This window comes from Papaver somniferum, chromosome 8 (genome assembly GCF_003573695.1).
Source record: "Papaver somniferum cultivar HN1 chromosome 8, ASM357369v1, whole genome shotgun sequence".
NCBI classification, from domain to species: Eukaryota; Viridiplantae; Streptophyta; class Magnoliopsida; order Ranunculales; family Papaveraceae; genus Papaver; species Papaver somniferum.
This window is the reverse complement of record NC_039365.1, coordinates 79212295-79239004: the sequence shown is the minus strand read 5'-3', so window position 1 is coordinate 79239004 and position 26710 is coordinate 79212295. Positions and strand designations below refer to the sequence as shown.

Sequence of the window (26710 nt, the reverse complement as noted above, 5' to 3'; positions counted from 1 at the left end):
AATCTACTTGTTGCAATGTTTTAGAATCAAATTGAATGAGAAAATTGCATAAATATAAAGATTGGATTAAATCACTTTGAACTTGAAAAAATAGTGAAATCTTAGCCTCAGTTGTCTTTTAATATTGATATCAACTTTGTCAGTGTTTGCTTTAATAAGTCTATATTTTATCCTTCGCAACTATGAGAATCAAACCACTTTTACCATATCTATAAACCACATCAATTTTTGGCGCCGCCGACGCGGATTTGCTTTTAGGGTTTTAGACTTATTTTTCTTTTATTTTAGGTTTTTATTATTTTTGTTCTTTTTTACGTTTTTGGGTATTTATCTTTTGTCTACATGTTTTGGATCATAAATAGAATTGAGCCAAGGAGTTTGGTGATTTCGTAAAGATTGGATCTTAAAGCATAAAGACTTGGAGCGAAAGATTAAAGCGAAAAGAACGGAAAAGAAGACAATTTCTTTTTAGTTTTTTTTTAGGGGTTTGTTTATTTTTCTTTATTATTAAAAAAAAAAGAAAAAAAAGAGAGAACTGTATTAGGGTTTGTTATTTTTGTAATTTTTTTTTTCTTTTTGGACACTTGGACATTAAACTTTGGACATTATTATTTTTAAACCCTAAGGAAGGGTTGGTTTAAATATAAACTGTGTGCAGAGAAGGACGGTGATTACGATATCGCCTCGGCCCCTCGGGTTCGTACATGACATAGGAGTCGTGGCCCGAGTCGACTTCAGCGGTTCTTCGCCCGTCTGGTACGGGAGGTAAGTTTTTCGAAACACCCGCGAATCCCCTGTCAGCGGGTTTATTGTATTCCTTCGTTTGCATATATGCCGAGGACTTGAAAACGGCTGCTTTAATTTCCTAGTAAAGGGCAAGGACTGGCCATACAAGATAAGCGTTCGGATTTCATCACCGTTCTCTTCTTGACCGCCTTAGGAAAACGAAACCAAACGCGAACCTAAGCCTAAAATTTTGACTAGAACGAGACCTATAGGGTAACGAGCTTAATAGGAAAGTCGTTCGAAGAATATTGGTTACTCTTTTGAGCATACTTCGAAGTTCTTGAAGGTTTCTGTAAGTTGAATGTGTGACTGCGCCGCCTTGTAACCGGTGAGGCCTTGGGTATCAAAGCTCCACTAAGCTTCCCTCGCCTCGATTCAACTTACTTTGACTCGGATTAATTCCAGAGGGGTTTGCTCAGATTGTAACGAGTTCCTTTTCGAAAGAATAGAAGCTGGTCTAGAAACAACCTAAGTGGAGCCATCATGCTTTTTGTTTGCTAGAAATTTAGGTTTGATTTGGTTGAGTCAACCTTGTTTTGTGTTTGCATAAAATTCCCTACCTTATTCTGTTGCATGCCTGCACGTAAAAGAGACGCCCTAGGTAGATTTGTTAAAGAGAAACCTAGTAGTTCTAAGCGTCTTGATTACCTCAATTTAGAAAGTCTGATTCGTGAAGATTCCGTTTTTGAACGTCCGTTTGAGGAAAGAATCCCTGATAGTCCAATAGCGCCAGAAATGGAAACTTTGAAAGCCTTGTTGAATCCTACTAGGACTACTCGTCCCTCGTGTATCAGGTTACCTGAAACTGAAGCAAATTATGAACTTAAGACTGGAACCTTACAGTTGCTCCCAATCTTTTTAGGAAAAGAAAATGAAAACCCCTATTTCCATGTTAGGGACTTTGAGGAAATTTGTAGTACCCTGAAAATTAGAAACCTTGATGATGATGCTTTAAAACTCAGGTTATTCCCATTTTCCTTAAAAGATAAAGCCAAGTCATGGCTGTATAGTTTGGCTTCCGAATCAATTGAAATCTATGAACAACTTACATCTGCCTTTTTGAACAAGTTTTTCCCTAGGCACAAAACCTCGTCTATTAGGACGCAAATCTGCACGTTTACACAACAGGAGGGAGAATCTTTGTATAGGTATTTGGAAAGGTTCAATGATTTATTAGCCCAATGTCCTCATCATGGTTTAGAAAAGGTTAGGTTAGTTCAGATCCTTTATGAGGGTTTAGATTACCCACCAAACCTACAGTAGAGTCCATGTGTACAGATGGGTTCGAAAACCAAACAGTTGATGATGCGATGACATACTTGCATGAAATCGCCGAAAAGACCCAACAATGGGAAAGCAATAGGGTACCCCAGAAAACAATTCTTCTAGGCAGAGGAAACGTTAATAGGGTAGAAGGAAGTTTGAATCAGATGCCAAAATTGCTGCTATAGCGAAAAGGTTAGAAGCTTTAGAAGTGGGTCACACTAGTGGTAGATTGGAGCCTTTTTGGGAAGGCCAGAATAATGAAGAGCAAGCCAATGCTCTCTATAATAACACTAGGTATGATAACCGTCAGAAGTTTGACCCATATTCAGAAACCTATAATCCTGGTTGGAGAAACCATCCGAACCTTTCATGGTCTAAGGGCCAGAGGTCAGTTTAGTAATTCTAATGCTCCCCCAGGTTTTGGTTACACTAAGAATTCATCAGGCCCAGAAAAAAAACGACTAGCTTAGAGGAATCTATTAAGATGTTAGCAAAAACTCAGGATATGTTAGCACAGAGCCAAATTAGTTTTCAACAGGAAACCAAGCAGAACTTTCAAACTAATGCTCAGAGCCTTGCTAAGCTAGAACTTCAAGTCGGCCAAATAGCTAAGACCTTAAGTGAGAGAGATAACGGAAGGCTCCCTAGTCAGACTCAACCCTAGAGGAGTTCATGAAGTAGGTGCAAAACCATCGAATCAATTGAATGCTATTAGAACCCTTAGGAGTGGTAGAGTAGTAGACAATCAGGTAACCATGCCCGATAGTGAACATACTGTAGTTCACCCCTCAGGATCTCATCCCTCAGGACCACTAACTGAGGGGACTGATAAAATTTCCGATGATGCCAATTCGGTTCCTGAGAGGTCTGATTCTGTGCCTAGAGCCCCATTTCCCCAGCTATTAGCATCAACAAAGAAGGAATCGAACTTTAATGACATATTGGAGGTTTTTAAGCAAGTTACCATAAACCTTCCTTTATTAGATGCAATTAGGCAAATTCCTGCTTATGCCAAGTTCCTTAAGGATATGTGTACGCGAAAGCGAAAACTTAGCGTCCATAAGAAAGCCTTTTTAGCTAGTCATGTAAGTTCAATCATTCAGAACACTACCACTCCAAAGTACAAAGACCCAGGTTCCCCAACCATTGCTTGTACAATAGGTAAACACCGGGTAGAAAAAGCTTTACTTGACTTAGGAGCCAGTGTGAACTTACTGCCGTACCATGTGTACTTACAGCTAGGACTTGGTGAAATGAAACCTACTCAGATAACACTGCAGTTAGCTGATAGGTCTGTCAAAATTCCTCGAGGTGTTATCGAGGATGTTCTTATTGAGGTCGACAAGTTTATTTATCCAGTGGATTTCGTGGTCCTAGATACCCAACCTGTCCCTGACCCAGAGAACCAGATACCTGTGATTTTAGGTCGCCCATTCTTAGCTACGTCTAATGCGATCATAAACTGTCGAAATGGTGTGATGAAATTATCCTTTGGTAATATGACTATCGAAATGAACATTTTTAATGTCAGTAAGCTACCTTATGAGCTAGATGACACATGTGTTGAAGAGGTGAATATGATAGAATCCTTAGTTCAGGAGTCATTACCAAACATTTGTCTGAAGACCCATTAGAGAGTTGTCTATCCCATTTTGGTTTAGATTTTGACGATGATAGTACCATTGAACAAGTGAATGCTCTATTAGATTCTACCCCTGTGTTAGACACTGATAGATGGAAAGCTAGGTTCGAACCATTACCAGCTTCTGAGACTACCTCAGTTCCTTCCTTAGAAGAGCCCCCTAAGTTGGACCTCAAACCACTACCAGATAACCTGAAGTATGTGTTCTTAGGCCCATCTGAGACTTTACCTGTGATTATTGCTGCCGACTTGGATAGTGATCAGGAAAGTAGGCTAGTAAAAGTACTTCAAGATAATAAGGAAGCTTTAGGGTGGTCTATAGCAGACATTAAGGGTATTAGTCCTACCGTTTGTATGCATCAGATTCATTTAGAGGAGACTCCAAACCTTCTAGGGAGGAGATACACGTCGACTGAACCTAACATGAAAGAAGTAGTTCGAAAAGAGGTGCTTAAGTTGTTAGATGCGGGTATTATCTACCCAATTTCAGACAGTAAGTGGGTCAGCCCCGTTCAGGTTGTTCCCAAGAAATCAGGTATCACTGTAGTCCAGAATGAGGATAATGAGTTAATCCCAACCCGAGTGACCACGGGATGGCGTGTCTGTATCGACTATAGGAAATTGAACAAGGTCACAAGGAAGGATCACTTTCCCCTTCCTTTTATCGACCAAATGCTAGAGAGATTAGCTGGATATAGTTTCTATTGCTTTTTAGATGGCTTTTCCGGATATAATCAGATCGTTATTGCCCCAGAAGACCAAGAGAAAACCACTTTTACCTGTCCCTTTGGTACTTCGCGTATAGACGCATGCCTTTCGGGCTGTGTAATGCCCCTGCGACTTTTCAGCGTTGTATGATGAGCATATTTTCATATGTGATATGTAGAACGGTTTTTAGAGGTCTTTATGGATGATTTTTCAGTGTTTGGTTCATCTTTTGATGAGTGCTTGCATCATTTGACATTAGTGTTGACTAGGTGTAAGGAAAAGAATTTAGTGCTTAATTGGGAAAAATGCCATTTCATGGTTAAATCAGGAATTGTTTTAGGGCACATCATTTCTTCAAAGGGTATAGAGGTAGACAAAGCCAAAGTTGACCTTATTAAGACTTTACAGGTCCCAAAAACCGTAAAAGACATTAGGTCATTCCTAGGGCATGCAGGTTTTTACCGTCGATTCATTAAGGATTTTAGCTTGATTTCTAGACCTCTTTGCAATTTGCTTGCAAAAGATGTTAAGTTTGTCTTTGATGATGCTTGTTTAGAGGCTTTTGAGAAGCTTAAAAATTTACTCACTACCGCTCCCATAGTCCAGGCACCCAACTGGAACCTACCCTTTGAGATTATGTGTGATGCTTCAGATTATGCTATAGGCGTTGTGTTAGGTCAACGTGTGACAAATTACTTCATGTGATTTACTATGCTAAAAACTCTGAATGATGCCCAGTTGAACTATACAACTACCGAGAAGGAACTGTTATCCATCGTGTTTGCCTTGGATAAGTTTAGATCATACCTATTAGGTTCTAAGATCGTAATCTATACTGATCATGCTGCTTTGAAATACCTTTTGTCTAAGAAGGATACCAAACCTAGATTGATTAGGTGGATCCTATTGTTACAAGAATTTTCTCCAGACATTAGAGACAAAAAGGGTGCTGAAAATGTAGTAGCATACCACTTATCTAGGCTAGTTGTTAGTTCCCCTAGTGATTCCCTTCCTATAAGGGATAGCTTTCATGATGAACAATTGTTCGTTGTTTCCCAATCACCTTGGTATGAAAATATAGTGAATTATCTTGTTACTGGTCGAACCCCTCAACATTTGGGTAAACAAGATCGTTCTAGGTTTTTAGCCGAGGTTAAGCATTTCTTTTGGGACGATCCTTATTTGTTTAAGTATTGTCCAGACCAGATTATTAGGAGATGTGTACCTAAGAGTGACCAGTCCAGTATTCTTTCCTTTTGTCATGAACATGGTTGTGGGGGTCATTTTAGTGCTAAGAAGATTTCTGCTAAGATATTGCAGTGTGGCTTTTACTGGCCTTCGTTGTTTAAGGACTCCCATAGTCACTGTATGTCTTGTGATCGTTTCCAGAGGTTAGGGGACATTTCCCGTAGAAATATGATTCCTTTGAACCCTATTTTAGTGATTGAGGTCTTTGATGTGTGGGGAATTGATTTTATGGGTCCATTTCCTAATTCTTTGGGTTATCTTTACATACTTGTCGTTGTAGACTATGTGTCTAAATGGGTTGAGGCGGTTCCATGTAAAACAAATAACCATAGGGTCGTAATTAAGTTTTTGAAAGAGAATATACTTACACATTTTGGCACACCGCGAGCTATAATTAGTGATGGGGGTTCACACTTTTGTAATAGACTGTTTGCTCTGTTAATGAAACAATATGGTATTACCCATAAAGTAGATACCCCGTATCACCCACAGACTAGTGGTCAGGTAGAGGTTTCCAATAGGGAAATTAAGTGTATTTTAGAGAAAACAGTTAATCCCAATATGAAAGATTGGTCGTCGAGGCTTACTGATGCCTTATGGGCTTACCGTACTGCGTTTAAGACACCCATTGGAATGTCACCCTACCGTTTAGTATTTTGCAAGGCATGTCACTTTCCTGTTGAGTCAGAGCATAAAGCCTATTGGGCTATTAAGCAGCTAAACTTTTCACTTGACAAGGCAGGAGATCACAGAAAGCTCCAGCTCAATGAGTTGGACGAGATTCGTAGAGATGCATACGATAGTTCTAAGGAGTATAAGAACAAAATGAAACTTGTGCATGATAAGAATATTTTACGGAAGTCGTTTTCTCCAGGTCAAAAAGTTCTTCTGTATGACACTCGTTTGCATCTATTCCCCGGGAAACTGCGCTCTCGGTGGACCGGTCCTTTTGTGGTTCGTACTGTTTTTCCTCATGGCGCTGTTGAGATTGAGACATCAGATGGTACTAGTTCTTCAAAGGTTAACGGTCAGAGATTGAAGCCCTTGTTAGAGCCTTTTCCTACAGGTGATGTTGAGGAGGTCCCTCTGGAGGACCCTGTTTACCCTTGATTGACCATCGAGGCGATTTGTATGTTGTATACTATTTTTGTCAGTTTTTGGTTTCACTTCACCCAGGTACTATCTTTCCCAACTCTCTATTTCCTCATGTTACTTATATTTTTGGTACTGTTCTTTCATTCGAAACTTTGAGGACAATGTTAGATTTAAGTTTGGGGGTGGGGTAGAAACTTTTTGTTTTAATAAATAAACTCCGGAGCCTAGAAATTTATGCATATTAAGAATAACATTAACCAACCTAAGTGGATGGAAGCATTTTGGTTGTAGGAGTTGAGGAACCAATCTGATTAGATGGAAACATCTAGAAGAGTCTATTCATAAAAGCACAGAGCTCAGGTGTTAGAAATAACATGATAGTTTCACCATATCTCGTTGAGTCCTTTTCACTTCTATTTTTTTTTATTTTTTTTATTTTGTTTTTAAACTATGTTACTCTAAGTGATTAGGTGGGGCTCACGATTCAAGTTGTTACCAATGCTAGGGTGAATTAGAGTCATTGAGATACCAAAAAAAAAAGTTGAAAAAGAAAAAGAAAAATAAAAAAAGAGATGCCAAAAAAAAAAAAAAATTGAGACCAGACCATTTGACCAAAAGAAATAAATTCAATAAAGTCGACCACTGGTACCCTTGTATATGCCAGCTGTGTTGACCTAGAGTTAGGATTATCAATCACTGGTTCCCTTGTATATGCCAGTTGTGTTGATATTAGTCAGACTAGTATCTCAGTCCATTAGGATAGGTTCATTTTTGGCGGAGGCCTTCAGACAGATATGGGAAACACCGTTCACTTAGTAAACATCAAAACCATCTACGTTTTTCTATATCCATCTCTTAATCTATCCATGTGATTGGTTTGACTCCGAATATTGATGTCCATAGTGCAACTATCTGAGTAGAGCTCTGTCACTTTATATGAATTTTAGTATGCTTGAGTGCAAACTCGTGTACATCAATTGGAATTTCGCATCAGGGTATTTCTTCATGTAGTCAATAAGTATGCCAACCAAGGAGATTCTTTAGTGCTTTCCAATGTTCTTCGTAGATATCTAGGGTCTGGAGTATAAAGGTTTTGTGGGTATACCTCTGGTAAGCCCTCCCGAGACTATAACTCGGCCACTAGGGCCACCTAGGGTTTAAAGGCTTATTGCATACGCTAAATGCAATCGACGATTCCTGCGTCAGTGAGTTAGGATTTTATTTTCTAATTTTATCTTTGCTCGAGGACTAGCAAATAATAGGTTTGGGGGTATTTGATAGACACATTTTTGTGTCTAATTTGTCTCGATTCTATATATTGATAGTGCTCATTTTTGTACTTATTATGGTGTTTTATGTGTGTGTAGGTATTTTTGTCCAATAAACATTTTTGGAAAAATCGGCTCGAAAAGTTGTCGAAAAGCGCACCCGGAGGACGCTTGCTATTCGGACTCTCACTATGGATAAGGGGTACCCGAATTACTAAGGGGCACCCTCAGGACACCCCAAAGGCACCTGCTATCGGCACCCCTACTCTGGTAGGGGGCAACCTTTCTCTTCTCCAGATTTTTGGCGTAAAAAACTGAATTCAAATTCAGTTTTGTAGCGGAACATTCTGGCGAGATTCTGATCGAGTTTTAGGCTGAATTCGTGTTTGTTGTGGATTGGGATTACCCTGTTTTGGTAAAACAGGGAAGGTATGAGATGTAGAATCGAAAAAACAGGGTCAGAAATCGAGTTTATACAAAACAAAGGCTTGGAGTTTCACGGGACTTGTGAGATTTTATGGATCTGATTTGGAGTGATTCAACTGCATATTCGTGTTGGTATGGACTTCTTAGAGCATAACAGGGGATGTATGTTTATCAAATACGAAGGAATAGGGATGAATTCTTGGATTGAACAAAACAGAGGAGGAGCATTATTATCGGAAATTTTCTTGGTTCTATACATGGGGATTACGTGCAGATAAGGTAGAAGATCTTCTGTATATTTAATGCCATCATTGGGAGATTCTTGGACGCCAGATTTAATTTGTAAGACGCGTAGAGAAAGAGAAGATTCATAAAAGGAAATATCCGAGACTTGCTGTGAAGGAAAGAGAGGGATTAAATCGAGTTATTTTTGGGTCTGTTGCCTATATATAGGTTGGTTGCAGGTCATAGAAGGGTTACGCATACTTTGGGGAAGTTTAGAAACAGAACAGAGCTAAGATAAATTCACAGAGAAGAATAGCCGAGTTGCAGTCGAGAGGAAGAAGAAGAACAGAGAACCGCCACCTTTTCTTTCAAACCGTAACAATTTGCCAACAACTATTACTGTTAGTAATTTCTTTGTAACACTGCTTTCTGTAACAGTGCGTTTTGTAACAATTACAACAGTTACAAACACGCTGCTTCATACCTTCTCTTTTATTTAATCAACTTTTGAGCAACAAACATGTATCTTGAGCAAGTGATTAACATGAGGAGCTAAACCCCATTGCTGAGGCGATAGAGGACGCTATTTTTCCAACAAGAAGTGGTATATTCTATTTCATCTATTTATTGCAATTATGATTATGATTATTTGCCTTGAGCTATAATTGAATATGATTTTTACTTGAGTGATTGTGATCTATTTTGATGAAGTATGCTTAGTTTATAGACTTTTGATGCTTCATACTTGATATTTACAATTATTGCTTTTGAAAATCTACTTGTTGCAATGTTTTAGAATCAAATTGAATGAGAAAATTGCATAAATATAAAGATTGGATTAAATCACTTTGAACTTGAAAAAATAGTGAAATATTAGCCTCAGTTGTCTTTTAATATTGATATCAACTTTTTCAGTGTTTGCTTTAATTATTAGTGAGTTTTCTATTTTAGTTTTAGAATTTAAGTCTATATTTTATCCTTCGCAAGTCTGAGAATCGAACCACTTTTACCACTATCTATAAACCACATCATGTTGCGAATTGAATTAATGTAAATTGCATCTGCCGTTGAACATAAAAACATATTCTAGGAATTACTATTTAATCCACTATAGGGAAAACCGGTTACTGTATAGTCCAGCGCCAGAAAACAATTACTCGCAAGTCCCTAATATCCTTTTTATTTTTTTCCTAAATTACCCTGCTGCAACGACAACTAAAATCAAATCAAGTTCTGCTTCTTTCTTTTTTGTTCTTCATCTCAGATCTGAATTCTCTCTGCTCCTGCTGTTTATCTTAAATTTCGAGGGTTTAGCTCATGTAGTTTGCTCCAATCTCCGGGTATTTTGCTATAATCTCTTATATTCTCTAAATTTTTTTTTGTTCATTATGATCAACTCGGTTTCATAATTTTGAAGATTTTTTTTCCGTTGTTCTCTTTCTCGATTAGTAAATAATCGATTTTCTATGATGCACATGGTACAATTTCATGATTTAATCCCGTTTTTGTTCGTGTTTTAATCAATTTTGTTGATTTTTTAGAATCTGATTTTGTAATCGACCTATTTTTGTTCATTAAATCGTCGTTTTGATTTGGTTTTGACAATATGTTTTAATGGTGCTTTATTGAGTTAATTTGAACATTTTTGTGTTTACTTGATAGGTCGGTTAGTTAATTTTTTTTATTCTTCTTTTGATCAATAGAAGTAAGTTTGATTTTTAGACAAAATATTCGTTGACGCTACACATATTTCTGTAGCGATTTTGAAGTACATATTTGCACGTACTGTTTGTATAAAGCTATTGAAGAACAAAGGATAAGTGAGTTTGAGGCAGATGAAAAGAGATTTAGTGAAACTTGACTAGACAAGAAAAAGTTGCTCGGATATAGGTAAATAATCATTGATTTTTATATAAATTTGGATATCAAACAAACACAACTGCGCAAGTGTTTTTTGCTTCATTTGGGTGGGAAACTATGCAAATATTTCTTGCTTCAATTGGTAATTTTGTATGCTTTTAGTCTTGTTGATGCTTTTCTTGATTGTGGGGTTATATCTCTCTGATTAACGGATGCTGAAATGCACTGGTACCATTTTGCAGGATAACTAGTGATAGACTATCTATCTATTTAGTATGTTATTTATTTGTTATACAGATTTGTTTTTTTTTGTCAATTGAGTACATATTTTGATGTACCGGAAAGGAAATGAACTATGCTTTTGATGTACTGCAGGGAAATGATCATCGATACATATACTTTGGGTACATATTACTACTTTTATTCGTACTAATTTTAGTCGTTTATGCATATCGTATGAGTTATGAAAATCATGTGATTGAGAACTTTATATGTCTATATTCTTACTTTTAAGCAATGTTATTCCTTGAAATTTAAGGAAATGGGGCTATGTGCTTGGTAGAGTGTGAAGTTCTACTGTCTTAAAGACACAATAATGGAACGTTTCGACTAATTGTTAGAGTATCATAGGTGGGTGTCAATCTACTAGGTTTTCAGTCGGTACATATTGATATCTACTAGGTTTTCTCATAGTACATATCAATATTTAATAGGTTTTTTTTTATAAAATTTCAGGTTATTTATTCTTTGGTATGTGGCTTTATACGATGTGGAATGACTATTTTGATTCTTCTATTTATTTTATGTCCATTTTTGTTTACAGGTAATCATGATTTCCATTCTTTTATATTTTTTGTATGATCCTATATACAATACATATTAATATGTATTGTAATATGTTTTTTTGTGAGATCTATTTTGTGTACAGTATAACACTTGAATCAATACATATTTGTTAGTGTTGATGTAAAAAAATCAGTACACATATTTATTTGCATTTTGCAGATAATAAGATTTTGTTTGTCTTTTGTGTATCCATAAGATGTTTGATACTCCTACAATAGTACATATTATGTTGCTGATATCGGGTTGCTATTATTTGGTATATTTGGGATAGAAAACAAACATTGCTTAGATACTATGATGTGTTTTGCTTTTCTAAGAAGCATGATAGTTCAATAGTGTATGGAATACACATATGAAAGAAGTGAGATGACTATGTTGCATTTTATCTGGTAAAATTGATATGTACTATTATTTTCATCTTTTGATTCACTTTCTTTATTTTCTTTCTTATGTCAGGTCATCCTTGGATTTGTGAAAATGGGGTTGCTTCTTATTATGAATTAGATCTAGCAGTTCTTTCTCGACCTAAACATTTTTTTTTATAATGATAGGTACATATTCTGATTGTGTACCATTGGTTTACGGGGGTCGAGGGGGCAGCGCCCCCTCATAATCTTTCATTTCTCAGTAACTTTGAGACTATTTTCTTTAATAAGTTATCCTCATTTTATTTTCCTGTTGAATCATTCTAATATCCGTTGTTAGAATTATACAATATTGGGTACATGTCGATATTCACTATTGGAATCATATACAATAATGGGTACATATCACTTGGTACACATCAATATGTACTGGGTTTTCAGTTCTTGTTTTCTTCAATACATATCTATAGATGTACTGATTTTTTTAATTTTGAATCTATTTAGAAATTTGTTGGTTTCCAATTTTTATAATCTGCTATATTGTATGAGATTCATTCCCTTATAAAACTTTGCAAATTGTTGCTTATAATGTGTTAACTGATTTGAAGTTACAGTAGGTTTATAGAAATTAAACGAGTCCATTAAAACATGTAGGTTTATAGAGTTATGGGAACCATATAAGAAGGAAATGAGCATCTCGTGTTTTTTATAGAGTACATAAATTGCTTGATACTATTGGGTTATATACTTTCAGTGGGAACTTCAGTTCTATCAGACTAGATCTGTTACATAGATAAAACACAATCATTTACTACTTCTTATGTATAGTGTTTAGATTATCTGTAGCGATTTTGCAGTACATATTGCATGTACTGATATCGCAATACATATTTGTATGTACTGTTTGTATATTGTTTTTTGTTTTGATTTGTTGCGTTCTCTGACTGTGCTGCCAATTGTATACAGGACCGATGAAGGATCACATCTAGCTCCACTTGAGCTACTTACTGCCAGAAGTCTTGAAGGAAATACTTTCAGGTATCTTAGAGACAACTGCCATTTTAGGATAACACGTATGACATTAGCCGTTAAACATTTGAAAATTTAACCTGCATACCCTCTAAAATAAAGAACAACTTGAACATAGTCAAACCATTTTCTCATTGTCAAGCATGTAAATTAGTAGCCGCAACTGACTTGTTGTGTGATTCTAGGGATTATGTTGCTTTGTCATTTCATTACACTGAATTTAAAGCAACAATAGTCGTGATACTGAAATTAATTATTCTTTATCAATATGTACAAAGGTTGCAGTCGGTACATATCATTATGTACCAGGGTTTCATTGAGTGATTAAGTTCTGAATGGGTAAGTTTATAGTTTTTATCATGTCTTTGGCAGTTGACAGTTCCGCGACATGAGTTGGATGAAATGAAACAAGCTACGGAGTCTGAGAAAAATCTCAAATTCAAAGAAGAAATAATAGCTGCATCTATGGCCAATGGAGATGCAGCAGACAAGTCATTGAGGTTAGAGGACTTACGTGCATCAAGGATGAGAGATAGAGAGACTGGAGAAATCAACTTGAAGAGTCTTATATATCTTTGGCAGTTGAAAGCATGCGTTGGTTGAAAATAAGACAATCTGTGGTGGAAAATTCAATAAGGAAATGTTATGGTCGCTAGAGATGCAACAGAGAAGTCCTTTGGGGTTAGCAGACTTGTAGGCGTCAAGGCAGGGAGAGGGATCGGCGGAATTATCTCATCAAATTGAAGAGTCGGATACACAGTATATATACATATATACTATGGTTTTACTCAGTAAATATCGATATGTACTGCGTTTTTTTCCAGTACATATCGATATGTACCAAGTTTTTTCTCAATATGTACTAAAGTTCGTTAAGTTATATATGTTTCTTGCAAAATTTTATTATGTATACCAGGTTTTACAGTACTGGCAGATATGTACTGCAAGTATTTAAAGTTCATACTCTTTTATTAGTCTTTTATACTAAGTCATACGACTAATATGTTGTAGTACTACAAGAAGTATTGAAACACATTTAGTTCTCTTTTTTTTCCAGAACCATTTGTATTGAAAAATTTCAAGTTTAAGTTCCAATTTTTTTATATGCGTCAGGTTTTGCAATACAATATGAACCCACAAACAACATGTATATGGAGCCTGCGCTTTAACTAGCTTTTTCATTACAACACAATATGCATTGCAGGATTATACAGGAAAAATCAGTACATGACAATATGTATTGCAGGATTATATAGGAAAAATCAGTACATGACAATATGTATTGTAAATATGAGTACATCACAATACGTACAACATGATTATACTGGAAAAATGAGTACATCATAATACGTACAACAAGACTATACTGGAAAAATGAGTACATCGCAATGCGTACAACATGATAAATTAGTACATTATAATACGTACTATATGATTATATTCAACAAATGTTGATACATACATGGTACTCTTAATACAACCTCGACGTACACCTTCTAGAATGCTCGCAACTTGCATATGTTTTGGAAACAGAGGTGGTGCTCATAGTAATTTGAGAACTTGAAATATGAAGGCAAAAATCCATAGAAGAAAAACAAGGTACCGCATTATTTAAAGCAATAATGACTACGTATCAAAATCAATAGTTGATGAGACTTCTTCCTTTGCATCTTCATCACCATTCCTCTGGGGAGCAATGTAAACCCAAACTCTTCTTAAAGAAACTGCAGAATATATATACTGAAAATGATGAGATATATGCACCAACAAGAACCAAAAATATTGTTGGATTAAAATAACAAAGCACAAAACATTTTTTCTTTCACAAGGTAGTACATATTGGTACATGTCAATATGTACTGGTTTATATCTTTTCTATTTTTTTACATAGCACACATCAATATATACGGCTAGATCATACAGAAAACATTAATCTAACTATCCAATACATATTTGGTTTTATGCTCGAAATGATATGTACTGCAACTACAAATCTAAGTAATGTTATATCATACACAAAACACTAATCTAACTATCCAGCAGTACATATTGCTATGTAATGTTTCTTTTATGCTTGAATAAGCATAATAACATGTACTACATCTATAAATGATGTACATATTCATAACCTAGGTGGTTTATACAGTACATAATGATATGTACATCATCAAATTTCATGTTTAGTCCACAACTAATCTGTATGTTACTCCACCAGCAGCACCAAACCAGTAATTCCTAGACTACACATAATATCAATTGTTGTAAAATTGGTATACACAACTACACACCCATATGTAGTGTTTGGATATAATATCAACATATGAGATTTGCATACCAATATGTACACAAATACTAGTTCATACATACATAGCAATATGTAGTGTCTAATGAACAAAAGTAAATCCATTACAATACTCAGTTCGTGCATACCAATATGTAGGCATAAAAACAACAAATGAATAGAGATATGTAGTACATGAATAGAGATATGTAGTACATAAGTTTTACCTTTTTTCGGTGTTGCTGGTGGAGTAACAACTTTAGTCATACTCCTTTTTGTTGGTGAATTAGCAGCAGGTTTTTGTTTGGTTTTTGTTGTTGGTGAATCATCAACAATTTTTCTTCTACTTTTTGATGGTATAACACTTTCTTCTGTAATTTCTTCGATAATTATTCGTTTAATTTATCGATTAGTAACCATTTTTTCACTTCAACAAAAAACAGATCTGGGTTTGGTTTTGATTTTGTTTTTCGATTTGACCTAAATTTTGATTTAGTTTTTCGATCTGGTTTTGTGGATTTTGTTTTCTCTGAAGAAGATTGAAAAACTAAAGAAGAAGAAGAGAAGATTGAAAAAGTGCAGGAGCACCAAAAAATAGTTTTGTCGATGGAAACAAGAAGAAAACTGAACGTGGTTTATTCTCTGCGTTTTTCTGCTCGTGACTCTGACATGCATGTTGTTAAGGTTAGCTTAGTAATTTTAGCTTGTTCAAATGTTTTTTGGACCAGCTATTAAATGTATTCTCCCCCTGGACTTACACATTAATCTGGGTTGGGTTTAGTGGACTAAACAGGAAATTTCTCAAACATATATAGTAGAAACTCTTTTAATTAATACTCGATTATTTAATAAACTCTCTTAAATAATATATTTCTCAAACATATACATCTATTGATGTTGTGTTTATATAAGAAATTAAAAATATGATTGAATATTATTTTTATAAAAATATGATTTGATATTGATATTGTATTTATATCGGTCCGCGAGTTATAACCCCAAAGGTGTCACTATCCATCCACAAAAAACCCATGAAAACAAAAGTAACACAAAAACCCCCAAAAAACAAAAGTAACACAAAAACCCCAAATTTTAATATTGGTTTCATAAAATTTGATGAAACCAATATTGAAATTTGGGGTTTTTGTATCAATTTTTAAAAATTTGGGGTTTTTGTATCAATTTTGTTTACGATGGAGTTTTAATAGATCCCAACATTTGAGTGAGGTTTTTGTACCACAAGTTTGGTCACCTTGGGTTTTTATGACTAGTTTTGTATTTATATAAGAAGTATAAAAGATATGATATGGTATTTTGTTTGTATGAAAACTAATTATTTGATATGAAATTTATCTATAAATTAATACTTTCGGCTACAGAACTAGTCATACCAAACTTGTGGTACAAAATCCCCGTTCAAATGTTGGGATCCATTAAAACTCCATCTTAAACAAAATCGACACAAAAACCCCAAAATTTTAAAAATTGATACAAAAACCCCAAATTTCAAAATTGGTTTCATCAAAGTTTTTGGAATTTTTGTGTTACTTTTGTTTTTTTGAGGTTTTTGTGTTACTTTTGTTTTGATGAGTTTTTATGGATGGATAGCAACACCTTTGGAGTTATAGCTTGCGAACCGTATCGGTTAATTAATATTTCGCTTAATTAATAAATTTTGATGGTCCCGACAACATTAATTTATAGAGTTCTACTGTAATGTAATGTGATGTAATGTGAATCCGGAAAAGGGTGACCCATATACCGCCTATGGCATTAGCCATAGCACCAGCAGCATCCCTATTTTCCTTTGTAAAAAGAAAAAGAGAAAAACAAACGGAAAATCTTGATCGTCAAGTTAAGGTTGTCAAACAAGATCCAAACACGTGTCGAAATCTTTCTTTTAGCGCAAGAAACGACGCGTAGTGCTAGACTAAAAACGCCGACTTAGCGAGGACGTTAACAAACGGCGTCAAAACATCTTCTCAGTAATCCTCGTTTTCGTGTGCTAGGAGAGAGAAACAGGGAAGAAGTTTGTGTCAATCTGTAAGATTTTTTTAAGAGAGAAAAAACTTAAAACCTAATCTATCATTCTTCTTCTTCTTCGAATTTTCTTCATGAAATTTGTGATTCAAACCCTAATTTTGACGCTTTAACGATCAATATCATTAACAGGTAATTTAGTTGACCTTTTTTCTCTTCTCCTAAGGATTTCATAGGTTTTCGTTTTCAAGTTTTATTAGGGTTTTGATTTTTCTTAGTGTTATCAATGGGATCTAGTTATTTGCTAGGATGTCTATTTAATAAGATTCTATTCTTGTTGTTAGATCTGTTTTTCAGTCCTTTATTGTTAGGTCGGTTGTTTATGAGATGTTTTTTTCTTCTGATTTTGAAAACAAAATTGATTAATTGAGTTGTGAGGAGCTGGAAGTGTGGTGATTTTGTTTGGATTTTGCAATTAACCCACAATTCTCTTTGATCTACACTGTAACGGTCAACCACATGAATAGGGTTTCTGTATATTTTCTAAAAGAATTCATATGTACGCTGTTGAAGATTAATGGAGTTTTGACCGTTTTTTGTTGTCGTCGTATGTTTTAGTTTATGTTGGTTCTGCATGAGGTGTGAACTATTCTGAAGAATTTACAATTTTTTTTTCTTTAATTTGTGGACTGAGAAAAAGAAAATTTGTTTGGGTTGTCTGTTTTCTTGAGGTCAGGGAAGGAGAAATAATACTTGTACAATATGAACACTAGCAGTACTAGCAGCAGAATAATGGTATGTATTCTGGTTGCAGTTTGTGTCAAAGATGCTCTTAAGATGGTTTAACAGTGCTGTTCTTTATTTTGTTTGATTTCAAATGAGTATGTGCATCGTCAAAATTATTGTGATCTTTATGCATTGATTGGGTACTTGTAGTAAGACCCAATCTTTAATCAGCGTAACTAGTAACATTGAAGAGAAAGTTTAGGGAGGGTTCAAAATTATTCCTGGCATAATCGGTATCTTAATCAGGCATAATCTTCTGCCACCAGAATGTTATAAGCATCGTACATTTGTTGGACATGATACCAAAAATGATTTTGCTAGCTTAAAGATTTAGATGTTTTTGCACCTTCTGACTGACCATTTGGTAAATCATATTTTCTTTTGGTATAATTTGGTGATTGGCTTAGGGAAACACCAACTTTGGGGAGAAGGCCTTTTCTCTTGTACCCGGAGGCTAATCAACTCTCAGTTCTTTCAATTATTTAATCAACCATGAGGCTGATACTTCAATTAATTAGTTATTCAACCATGAGGCTTCTTAAAGATTCCATGGATTTCTCTCATGCTAAGATATTTTCAATACCCTGAAACGGTTCTGCGAATGAACGCATAATTGTAATCTAAGCTTAACTGTTTGCTTTATCTGTTTTGTTTTATACTTGGTAAGCTGTTGTAGTATCTTTGTTGAAACAATAAAAAATGTATAAATTATTGGCTACTAAATTTTTCAGGACCACATGCACATTAGCTTCCTTGGCATGGTTTTGTTTGGGTTTTTTTAGAGTAGGAGTTGTACAGTAGGGTAGTTTTTGGACTTTTGGAGTTAGATCTGTGCATAGGAATTACTACAGTAAAGAAAAATGGACGTGAGGAGCGCAAAGGTGTTGGGTAATGGACAAACTATAGTGGTTGATTTAAAGCGGAAGCGTGCAGCTCAATGTGCAGCACAATTTACTGGAGCCGCTCGAATGGCTGCACGGCAGTTTCCCGCACTATCGCCTCCCAAGAGGCTTCGTAAGCGGACGAGGTCTAGTGGATGCAAAAACAGTTGTGGATCCCATTTTAAGAAATCATTGCTGAAGAACTATTCAAATTTTATGAAGAGTGGATTGCCTCAGCGTTTGATGTATTACAATGGTGACTGGGCTGATTTTCCTGAAGGTTTTATTGGATTGGTCAAAGAAGATTTCCGGGTAAAGAAGGCGGCCATAGAAGTGGAGTTCAAGGGTCAACGTTCGGTTTTGGACTTCCTTCACATGGTTCAAATTGATTTGAAGACGGGTTTACAGAATCCGATTGCATGGATTGATGAGGAGGGCAGTTGTTTCTTTCCCGAATTATATACTGATGCCAACGAGTTACATGATTGTGCTCAGGCTGCAAATGAAAAAGATGGAACATATTTTTATTCAGAGCCAAACGGGATGCGTGAAATAAAATTGCAACTGGAGATTGAACTAACTGGAGTTGATAGCTCGAAGATGGTAGAATGCATTGAAGAGTCTAACACTTATGTTAAGAGGCTTAAAGTTGATGGAAAACCTGTCAGCAAACATTATGAGATGGAACAGGATGACAACATTGACAACATTGCTGATTTGAAGGAGGTAATTGGGGAAAACAAGTTGCCTGATGCAACATCTAACTGGCAAAATGCTTCTCTAGAGTCTATGCAGGGGAAGTTGTCCTTGGATTCCGTGCAGCACATGTTCCTCGAGGGTATGGGTTCATCCTTTTGTGCACAAAATATACTTGAGATGCGTCGTGGTTCAAGTATCTCTGCATTAGCAAGGTTGGAGCTCTTTCAAAAGCAGATAGAGATCACTAGGAAGTATCGGGGCAATGCAAATGTTAGATTTGCTTGGCTTGCTTCTTCCAAGGAAGCTTCATCCCGGATACTCACTCATGGTCTAGGGATGGATGGACTGGTTAGTATGGGGGGACTGGCTAAAACTAAGCCTACATATGGCTTTGGTGTTAATCTTTCTGCAGATGTCAGGTGTGTTTCTTGTTTCTGCTAAATTTCTTTGCTTGTTGTTGTGGTCAATAGATTTTTTTTTACACTTCATTGGTCCCATGTGGGAGAGAAGCTTCCAACTACATATGGCTTATATTTACTCTCCGTGTCCGTGCATATTTATTCTCTAGAATGTGGAGATCTTAATGAGACTGTTTGTATATTTTGGTACGAGACCTCTGTTACAGGACTGTTGGGTTTGGCAGCTCCAAGATATTACCATGTTCCATGCTCCTATTTTGTCTTAATATTTGCTCTTATCCACTGAAATGTATAATATATATCTCGAGATTTTTTCTTCTCATATTTTGTTGTTGTCTTTACAGTTCAAGTTATAATGATGTTGACGAAAATGGTGTACAGTATATGTTGTTGTGCCGTGTTATAATGGGAAATATGGAACTTGTTCAACCTGGATCTGAACAGTTCCACCCAAGTAGTGAAAACTTCGATAGCGGGGTAGATGACTTACAAGATCCCAAGCATTACATAATATGGAATGTGAATATGAACACTCACATTTTTCCAGAATATGTTATCAGTTTCAAGGCCCCATTTGTTGAGAAAGGTGATATTTGAGAAGTACAACCATATTCTTTATTTCTTGCTATAGTTATATTTCATCATAAGATTATCTCGATGAGGTTCCTTCTTTTGGCTAAATTTGACCCATAACTTAGATATCTGGTCATTCACCTAGGCTCTGGGTCTCCCTTGACTAACACTTGTGTCAGTTGTTGATATGGGATGTGCAGAGTTAGTGGGTCATGTTCACGTTTAGGGCGAATTTTTTAATTGTTGCACTCGTGATATTGAGTGATATTGAATCTGTTAATGGTGGTACAGGTCAGGTGGTTTCAACATGCAGAGTTGATGTGTCAGGGGTTACTAATTCTAGAGTTGATGGGTCAGGTGTTACGAATTCTGCCTCGTACCAGCATCAAGTTCAGCATTCTTCCCCTGTTAATTCAGTAAGCCCCTCTTCCATAAGATTCTTTTGTAACTGACCTTTGGGACTAGTTTTCTAGTCACGTTCATATACATATGTGTGAGCCATTACTTTGCTTGTTCCCATTTATCTGACTGTTCGGATGATAAATTTGTGTAACCAATTTTTTTAGTCATGCAGAAGGGGAATGCATATATTTGTGGACCCTTCCTCAGTATATGCGGCCCAGTGAATTTTTATCCTGTTTGCTTGTGGCATCGCAGAAACCATCTGTTTTGTCATTCTGGTGTGGTTGAAGGGTTTTGTATTAAAAGTTCTAGCGTTTTATATTTCTGCCATCTCTCTGACAATTAGCGACATCATTACTTTCTAGGTTGTAGATATTCATCATCATGTTCATCAAATCCCGAGTAAACTTCCAACCGTTGGATTAACTGCGCCGAAGGTTCCAAATTCACCATGGATGCCTTTCCCGATGTTGTTTGCAGCTGTTAAAGATAAAGTTCTACCGAAGGATATGGATTCAATTAATCTTTTTTATGACCAGTTTAAGGTTTGTAGTTACGAGCTCCCCTCTCTTGTATATCTGTCAATTTCGCTTTAGCGACCTAATATTATTATCCTTTACATAATCTATCAGAAGAAGATGATAAGCCGAGATGAGCTTGTGCAAAAGTTGAGATGGATAGTTGGTGATCCTTTGCTGAGGTCCACGATTATCAGTCTTCAGAAGAGCAAGGTAAATAACATGTGATGATTTATGCAAGTTGCTCTTTCTTGTTTGCATAAAAGTACTGGTCGAGTTTTTAGACTAGGATTTGTGTATAATTCTTATGGGGCCCTAAGACTTTAACCTTAATTCTTTGCAAATCTCTTTATTGAGATCCAATCTAGTTTTCTTATGTTAATCTAGTTGCTGTACTTGCTTCAGAGTGTTTTTTGCTGTGGATTAAGCACTTTGTTTACCCATTTTCAAGACATTTTATGGTTTTGTGCCTTTTCAGCCCCATTCATCTACACCAACTGGTGAGCTGGCTGTAAAGAAGATGGATCAGAAGTAGAGTGTGGACCTCCCGTACTGGTGCTGCTGCTAATTATGGGTTAGAGAAATGCGTCGACATGAAGATGTGAATATCTGTTTCAAATATTTCATTTTTAGTAATGTTGGAAACAATGTGGTTTTACTTAAAAAACTATTTTAGCTAGCTGACGAAGAGGGATTTTCAATGATGCTTTTGTTTATGACCATCTATAATCTATTTTGGCAAATTTCTGGTTCTCTTTGTGTGTTGTATTAGTAAACTGTTAAACATGTATATGTATGTCAGTTCCTAACAGGTTTGTTCTGGTGCCAGCAAAGGCTATTGTCTTGTAAATATTGATAATGGCCGTGCTTTTTGTTTCTCTTTGGAAGGGTCTGTATGAAGGGGCTGTTGGGTTTGAACTTTTAAGTGTTAAATATAGGATTTTCACCCGTGGTTTCTCTTTATCAGGAAATAACCCTAGACAACCAGGGTGAGATTAATCTGACATACTGACCAATTAACTCGCCCCAACTTGCTGCAAGTAAATCAGAATTTGTAAATTCACATCATCCAGAATTGGTACTGGTAAGGCTGTGAACATGTAATGCATGGAAGGTAGAGGAAATGAGAGCTGAAGAGAAGCCTAAACGCCCAAACTGCAAGGTGAGCGCCAAGAGAAGTGTATCTAATGACGCCAAAAATGTGACTACATAAACGCCAAAAATGTGACTATAATGAAACTGGTATAAGCCATAAGCCAGATAAGCGAACTGGGATAAGCCAGAAGCAGCACAAAATCTGAGGAGAAAATGCTTGACAAATTGGTGGGGGTTCTACTTCTGTTGTGAAACTGCTGCTGTTCAGTACTCCGGTGCTCTACATGTGAAACTGCTGCTGTGCTGTTCAGTACTCCGGTGCTCTACATGATAGTAGGTTCACCTGATTTGGCTGATGGATCCCATCCAGGAGGCTTGATGTTTGGCCAATCACCGCGGCATCCCAACCTGATGTAGAGACTCTTCTTTCCTTCAAAAAAGAGAAGAAGAGAAGAAATGGACTTGGATACTCCTGTCTTTCCTGTTAAGAGTGATGTCAGGGGAAAGAAAAAATTTCTAGAGTACCTGAAAGCTTCTTGTCTGATAGGATTAACCTTTTTAGGGCACTCAGACAAGCCTGAGCTACAGCTTGAGCATGGTTAGGTTCCCACACTGCAATCTTGACTACCACTTCTGCGTTTGCATAGGCCGTGCTCCCGTCTTTGATATCCCTCTGAATCTCTTTCTTGGCTGAATCTTCATCTGCGTCACAAATTTTGGTACAAATATTTATAGTTACTGCATCAATCAATTCGTTTTAAGTAGCCCCTAGCAACATAATACAAACAAGTACCAGCTATAAAGAGAAAACAAAGAAGCACTACAAGTTTTACCAGCTGCTTCAGATTGAGACAACCATATGGTGAATCCTGAATAAAGATGTCTCCACTTATCCGTTCCCCTTGCAGCTCCACATTGTCCTCCTAATGTTGCGACAACAGCTCGAACATGACTGCAGATAAAGAGAGGGAATTAAAACCTCTCCTCTGTAAGACACAAAGAAAACAGACATTGACAAGTACCTGCTGAGACTTTCCAGAACAGAACTTTCTGCTTCTACTACAGACTCCATGCCCTCTGACATCACCCCTGGAAGTGATTAAACTTGTTAATGAACTACAAGATGGGACACATTATATCAGACTGAATGAGGTGTGACGGAAACCTATGGTTGCTGTTAAAATTTGTCTGTAAACTCTCACTTAGGAGCTTTGGAAGTGCAACCAAGAAGATACAGTTGGTGGAAAAACAGTTGTGGTTGTTCTATCAAAATGGATAGTAACGAAAATCGAGTTTACTGAGATTACATGATTCAATAGTCTGCTTAGCAAAAGATTCGAGCAAGTCCCTCGTACTTAGTGGCGTATACCTGAGAGATAAGTAACCAAATATTTCTCAGTAATTTTGTATAGATTGACAGGCATCTTCATCACTCGGTCGAAGCAGCTCACCCAATACCAGAAGCAAGTTCTTTAGCAACTTTTTGATTGATCTCGGCAGATTCCCCAACTAAGTAGATTGAAGTTCCCTTCAGCATTGGTACAATTCCTTCTGTAAGCGAATCCCACGATTCCATGAAATCAGGCCATTTCATGTCTGGGTCATACTTTTTCAAGTTAACAACTAGTTGGTCCTCGTCGATATACCTGTCGCCAAAAAAAAAAAACTCTTATAATTTCATCAATATCCAATACACTAACGTATATCAAAATAGGTCTCTGGATAATGCTTATGAATAATAGTGCAAGACGGTCATCATCATTCAATGATCACCAATGTACTTAAATCTGGCACATCGGGTGTTTTTTCCTGACCAGATTACTTGGGGAGATCGAAGCAGAGCTCGGTCGATAACGCTCATACTCACGTCGGTCATTATTACTACTTTTCCTATCCAGGGTTCTTTAGCAAATCGAAGTGGTTCTTGGATACACAAATTTGGTCAAAATATTAGTTTTTTGGATTTCACACTTCAATTCATACATATCAATCTCTTTATTAAAACTTGAATCATACTAACCATATAGTTTCCGCAGGCTTTATCTTTCCATACAAATTAGTAGTTTCAATTAGGGTGATAATAGACCCAAAAGATTTCACTCTAATTGTAATTGAATCTTCATTTGCATCCACAAAAATATCTTTAGAATTTGGAATTTCTCCCTTTTCGCCGAGTTGTAACCTCAATTCTAGCTCAGCACCACCATCTGTAAACTGCTCAAACAAAAATTAACACAAAATATACATCTTCAAGTTGTGCCCACAACCTCAAAACCAATCACATACTATAAATCACGTAAATTACCTCATAATTTTTAGCGTTTATGGGCGAGGCTGTAGACAGACTTTTGCAGGAGATGCTTTGAAGTTTGTTAAGAAATTGAGATTTAGTGGACGACGTTGATTTCTTACTCGAACAAAAATTGGGATGGAATTTGTTGTAAAGAACCCTCTTTGTCTGAAATGCAAATTCTTGGTTTTTGAGAGGGTTTTGTGTGGTGATGAAGTAGAGAGTCGGGGAAACAGAGTGAGCAGTCGACATTTTTCTCTGTGAACAAGAACGAGAAAGATAGGATAACAGAAGTGCAGGAAATGAGGAAAAGGGCTCAAGTAATCTCACACTTAATTTACACCAGATATGGCCGTAGATGTCCTTCGCAGATTTTGGATCACGGTAGCGGATTTTGGGCAGCTTATTTTCAGTCAGTGGGGGAGCTGGAAAATAAAGGTGGGGTGGCTCCAAAACTAATTGGATTGGTGGGGGTGGCTTAAGCCTATAGGCATGAATTATTTTTGCAGAACTTAAAACGAGTACAAAATTTTGAGTTTTCCTGAAATTTGGCTTAAGCCAGCCCAAGTCTATATGTAGTACTGTCCCTGGCTGCAGTAAATTTTGAAGGGGCTATCAGAGGATAACATAAAGAGGGAGGATCCATGGACATTCTTAGATGGACAAGGTCAGATGAGATTTGCGTCATTTTCTCCACAAAATCAAAATGACAATGAATTTAAGTCAGATATTTTGATGATATGTTCCTCTTATAAGACTCTACATTCCTTCAAAAAAAAGAAGAACACAACTCGAGATAGCAAACCTAACCATATGTCGGTCTTAATTTGAACCGTTAACTTTGAACAACTGATATTCAAAGGGGTAGATGGTGGTTTTATACATCTCGAATTGCGTTCATTTTTTTTTTTGAAGGAATGTAGAGTCTTATAAGAGAAACATATCATCAAAATATTAGACTTAAATTCATTGTTGTTTGGGTTTTGCGGAGAAAATGGCGCAAATCTTGTCTGACCTCGTCCATCTAAGAATGTCCATGGATCCTCCCTCTAACATAAAATAGGATTATTTTGAAATTAAACGGAAAATCTTATTTACTTTTTTTTTTATAATGGCTAAAATATTCTCATTTAGTTATATATTAACAAATAATATTAGTTCAGCGTTAGTAGTTAAATCAGATTAGTAAGGTTAAAATTGTAGATTAGATTAGGTTATTAGTTGTATCATGATCTTCAACTTTGTCATCATCATTGCATTCATCATCCTATAAGGTTTTTCACAGGCTTCGTCAGAGATGTTTACTAATTCAAAAGTGTTATTGCTTTTAAATGTTTGTTTTCATTATCAAAGATCTTCAATTTTCCAACAGGTGCACTTCTTTTTAATTCTGAAAGATCCTTGTTTCTGTGATAATATGTTTTTTAGAGTTGTATTTTGATTGTAGAGAGCTAAATGTTAGAGCATTGCTAGGTTGAATCCACAAGTTTTGCTATCTCAAGCTTGTTGACAACGTTAGTTGATCAAAACTATATCTTGATTTCTAGTCTACTAAGTCAAATTTAGGACTAGGTTAAAATTTATAGTTGAGTATCAGACATCAACCTTGAAGACTGAAAATCGACGGAAATATTTGGAGAACTTCTATTAGGTATGTGAAGACTGAACCATTCTATTTTAATCACTATCTTATCATTCTACCTATTATGACTATGTGGTATGGCTTCTAGTAGATTTACAAAGAAGAAGTTTCGAGTTTGTCTTGTGAAAAATCTCAGAATATGATTTAGCAAAGATGTTCAACGGTCCTTAACAATATCAGTTCTATGAATTTATTTGTGGATCAATTGAAAATTGTCAAAGAAAATGATTTCATCACTTAGGAATATTTCAAACATCATAAGAGAGAAATATTGAACTTACTGATATTTCTACTCATGCTAGGTTGGCGAACCAGTTCGCAAACCATAGATATCTAGGTTTCAGAAATACAGGAAGATTAGCAGACCGGTTCGCAAACCG

At 36.2% G+C, this 26710-nt stretch overlaps 2 protein-coding genes and 1 pseudogene across 5 annotated transcripts; 1 reads left to right on the top strand and 2 right to left on the bottom strand.

Annotated features, from left to right (window-relative positions):
- Positions 1 to 1885: 1885 nt before the first annotated feature.
- Positions 1886 to 1985, bottom strand: LOC113307128 (annotated as a pseudogene).
- Positions 1986 to 17017: 15032 nt separating this feature from the next.
- On the top strand, positions 17018 to 22181 carry LOC113301708 (inactive poly [ADP-ribose] polymerase RCD1-like). 4 transcript variants are annotated; one of them, XM_026550495.1, is made up of 8 exons: positions 17018 to 17217; positions 17762 to 17820; positions 18543 to 19810; positions 20155 to 20396; positions 20675 to 20799; positions 21151 to 21330; positions 21418 to 21516; positions 21782 to 22181. In XM_026550495.1, the coding sequence occupies exons 3-8, from the start codon at positions 18672 to 18674 to the stop codon at positions 21836 to 21838; spliced, it is 1842 nt and encodes a 613-aa protein (XP_026406280.1). In that variant the 5' UTR covers positions 17018 to 17217; positions 17762 to 17820; positions 18543 to 18671; the 3' UTR covers positions 21839 to 22181. The 4 variants fall into 4 exon arrangements, with proteins under 4 accessions (XP_026406280.1, XP_026406281.1, XP_026406282.1 ...); XM_026550496.1 differs by having other exon boundaries at positions 18219 to 19810; XM_026550497.1 differs by having other exon boundaries at positions 17757 to 17820.
- A 255-nt stretch (positions 22182 to 22436) lies between these two features.
- On the bottom strand, positions 22437 to 24989 carry LOC113301710 (probable inactive shikimate kinase like 2, chloroplastic). Its single transcript, XM_026550499.1, has 8 exons — positions 24704 to 24989; positions 24419 to 24612; positions 23850 to 24044; positions 23706 to 23767; positions 23421 to 23487; positions 23232 to 23350; positions 22924 to 23100; positions 22437 to 22828 (listed from the first exon to the last, which is right to left on the bottom strand). Exons 1-8 carry the CDS (start codon positions 24938 to 24940, stop codon positions 22722 to 22724), a joined length of 1158 nt encoding a protein of 385 aa, XP_026406284.1. The 5' UTR covers positions 24941 to 24989; the 3' UTR covers positions 22437 to 22721.
- Between the last annotated feature and the right edge of the window lie 1721 nt (positions 24990 to 26710).

What these genes read in the sequence shown, in the direction of transcription:
- LOC113301708 (XM_026550498.1), top strand. Translation starts at nt 18,672, where the DNA reads ATGGACGTGAGGAGCGCAAAGGTGTTGGGTAATGGACAAACTATAGTG. An exon ending in GGCCCCATTTGTTGAGAAAG is followed by an intron (nt 20,397 to 20,674) that starts GTGATATTTGAG and finishes ATGGTGGTACAG; the next exon opens with GTCAGGTGGTTTCAACATGC. An exon ending in TTTTTTATGACCAGTTTAAG is followed by an intron (nt 21,331 to 21,417) that starts GTTTGTAGTTAC and finishes ATAATCTATCAG; the next exon opens with AAGAAGATGATAAGCCGAGA.
- LOC113301710 (XM_026550499.1), bottom strand. Translation starts at nt 24,940, where the DNA reads ATGTCGACTGCTCACTCTGTTTCCCCGACTCTCTACTTCATCACCACA. An exon ending in TAAACGCTAAAAATTATGAG is followed by an intron (nt 24,613 to 24,703) that starts GTAATTTACGTG and finishes TTGTTTGAGCAG; the next exon opens with TTTACAGATGGTGGTGCTGA. An exon ending in ATCAGACAAGAAGCTTTCAG is followed by an intron (nt 22,829 to 22,923) that starts GTACTCTAGAAA and finishes TCTTTTTTGAAG; the next exon opens with GAAAGAAGAGTCTCTACATC.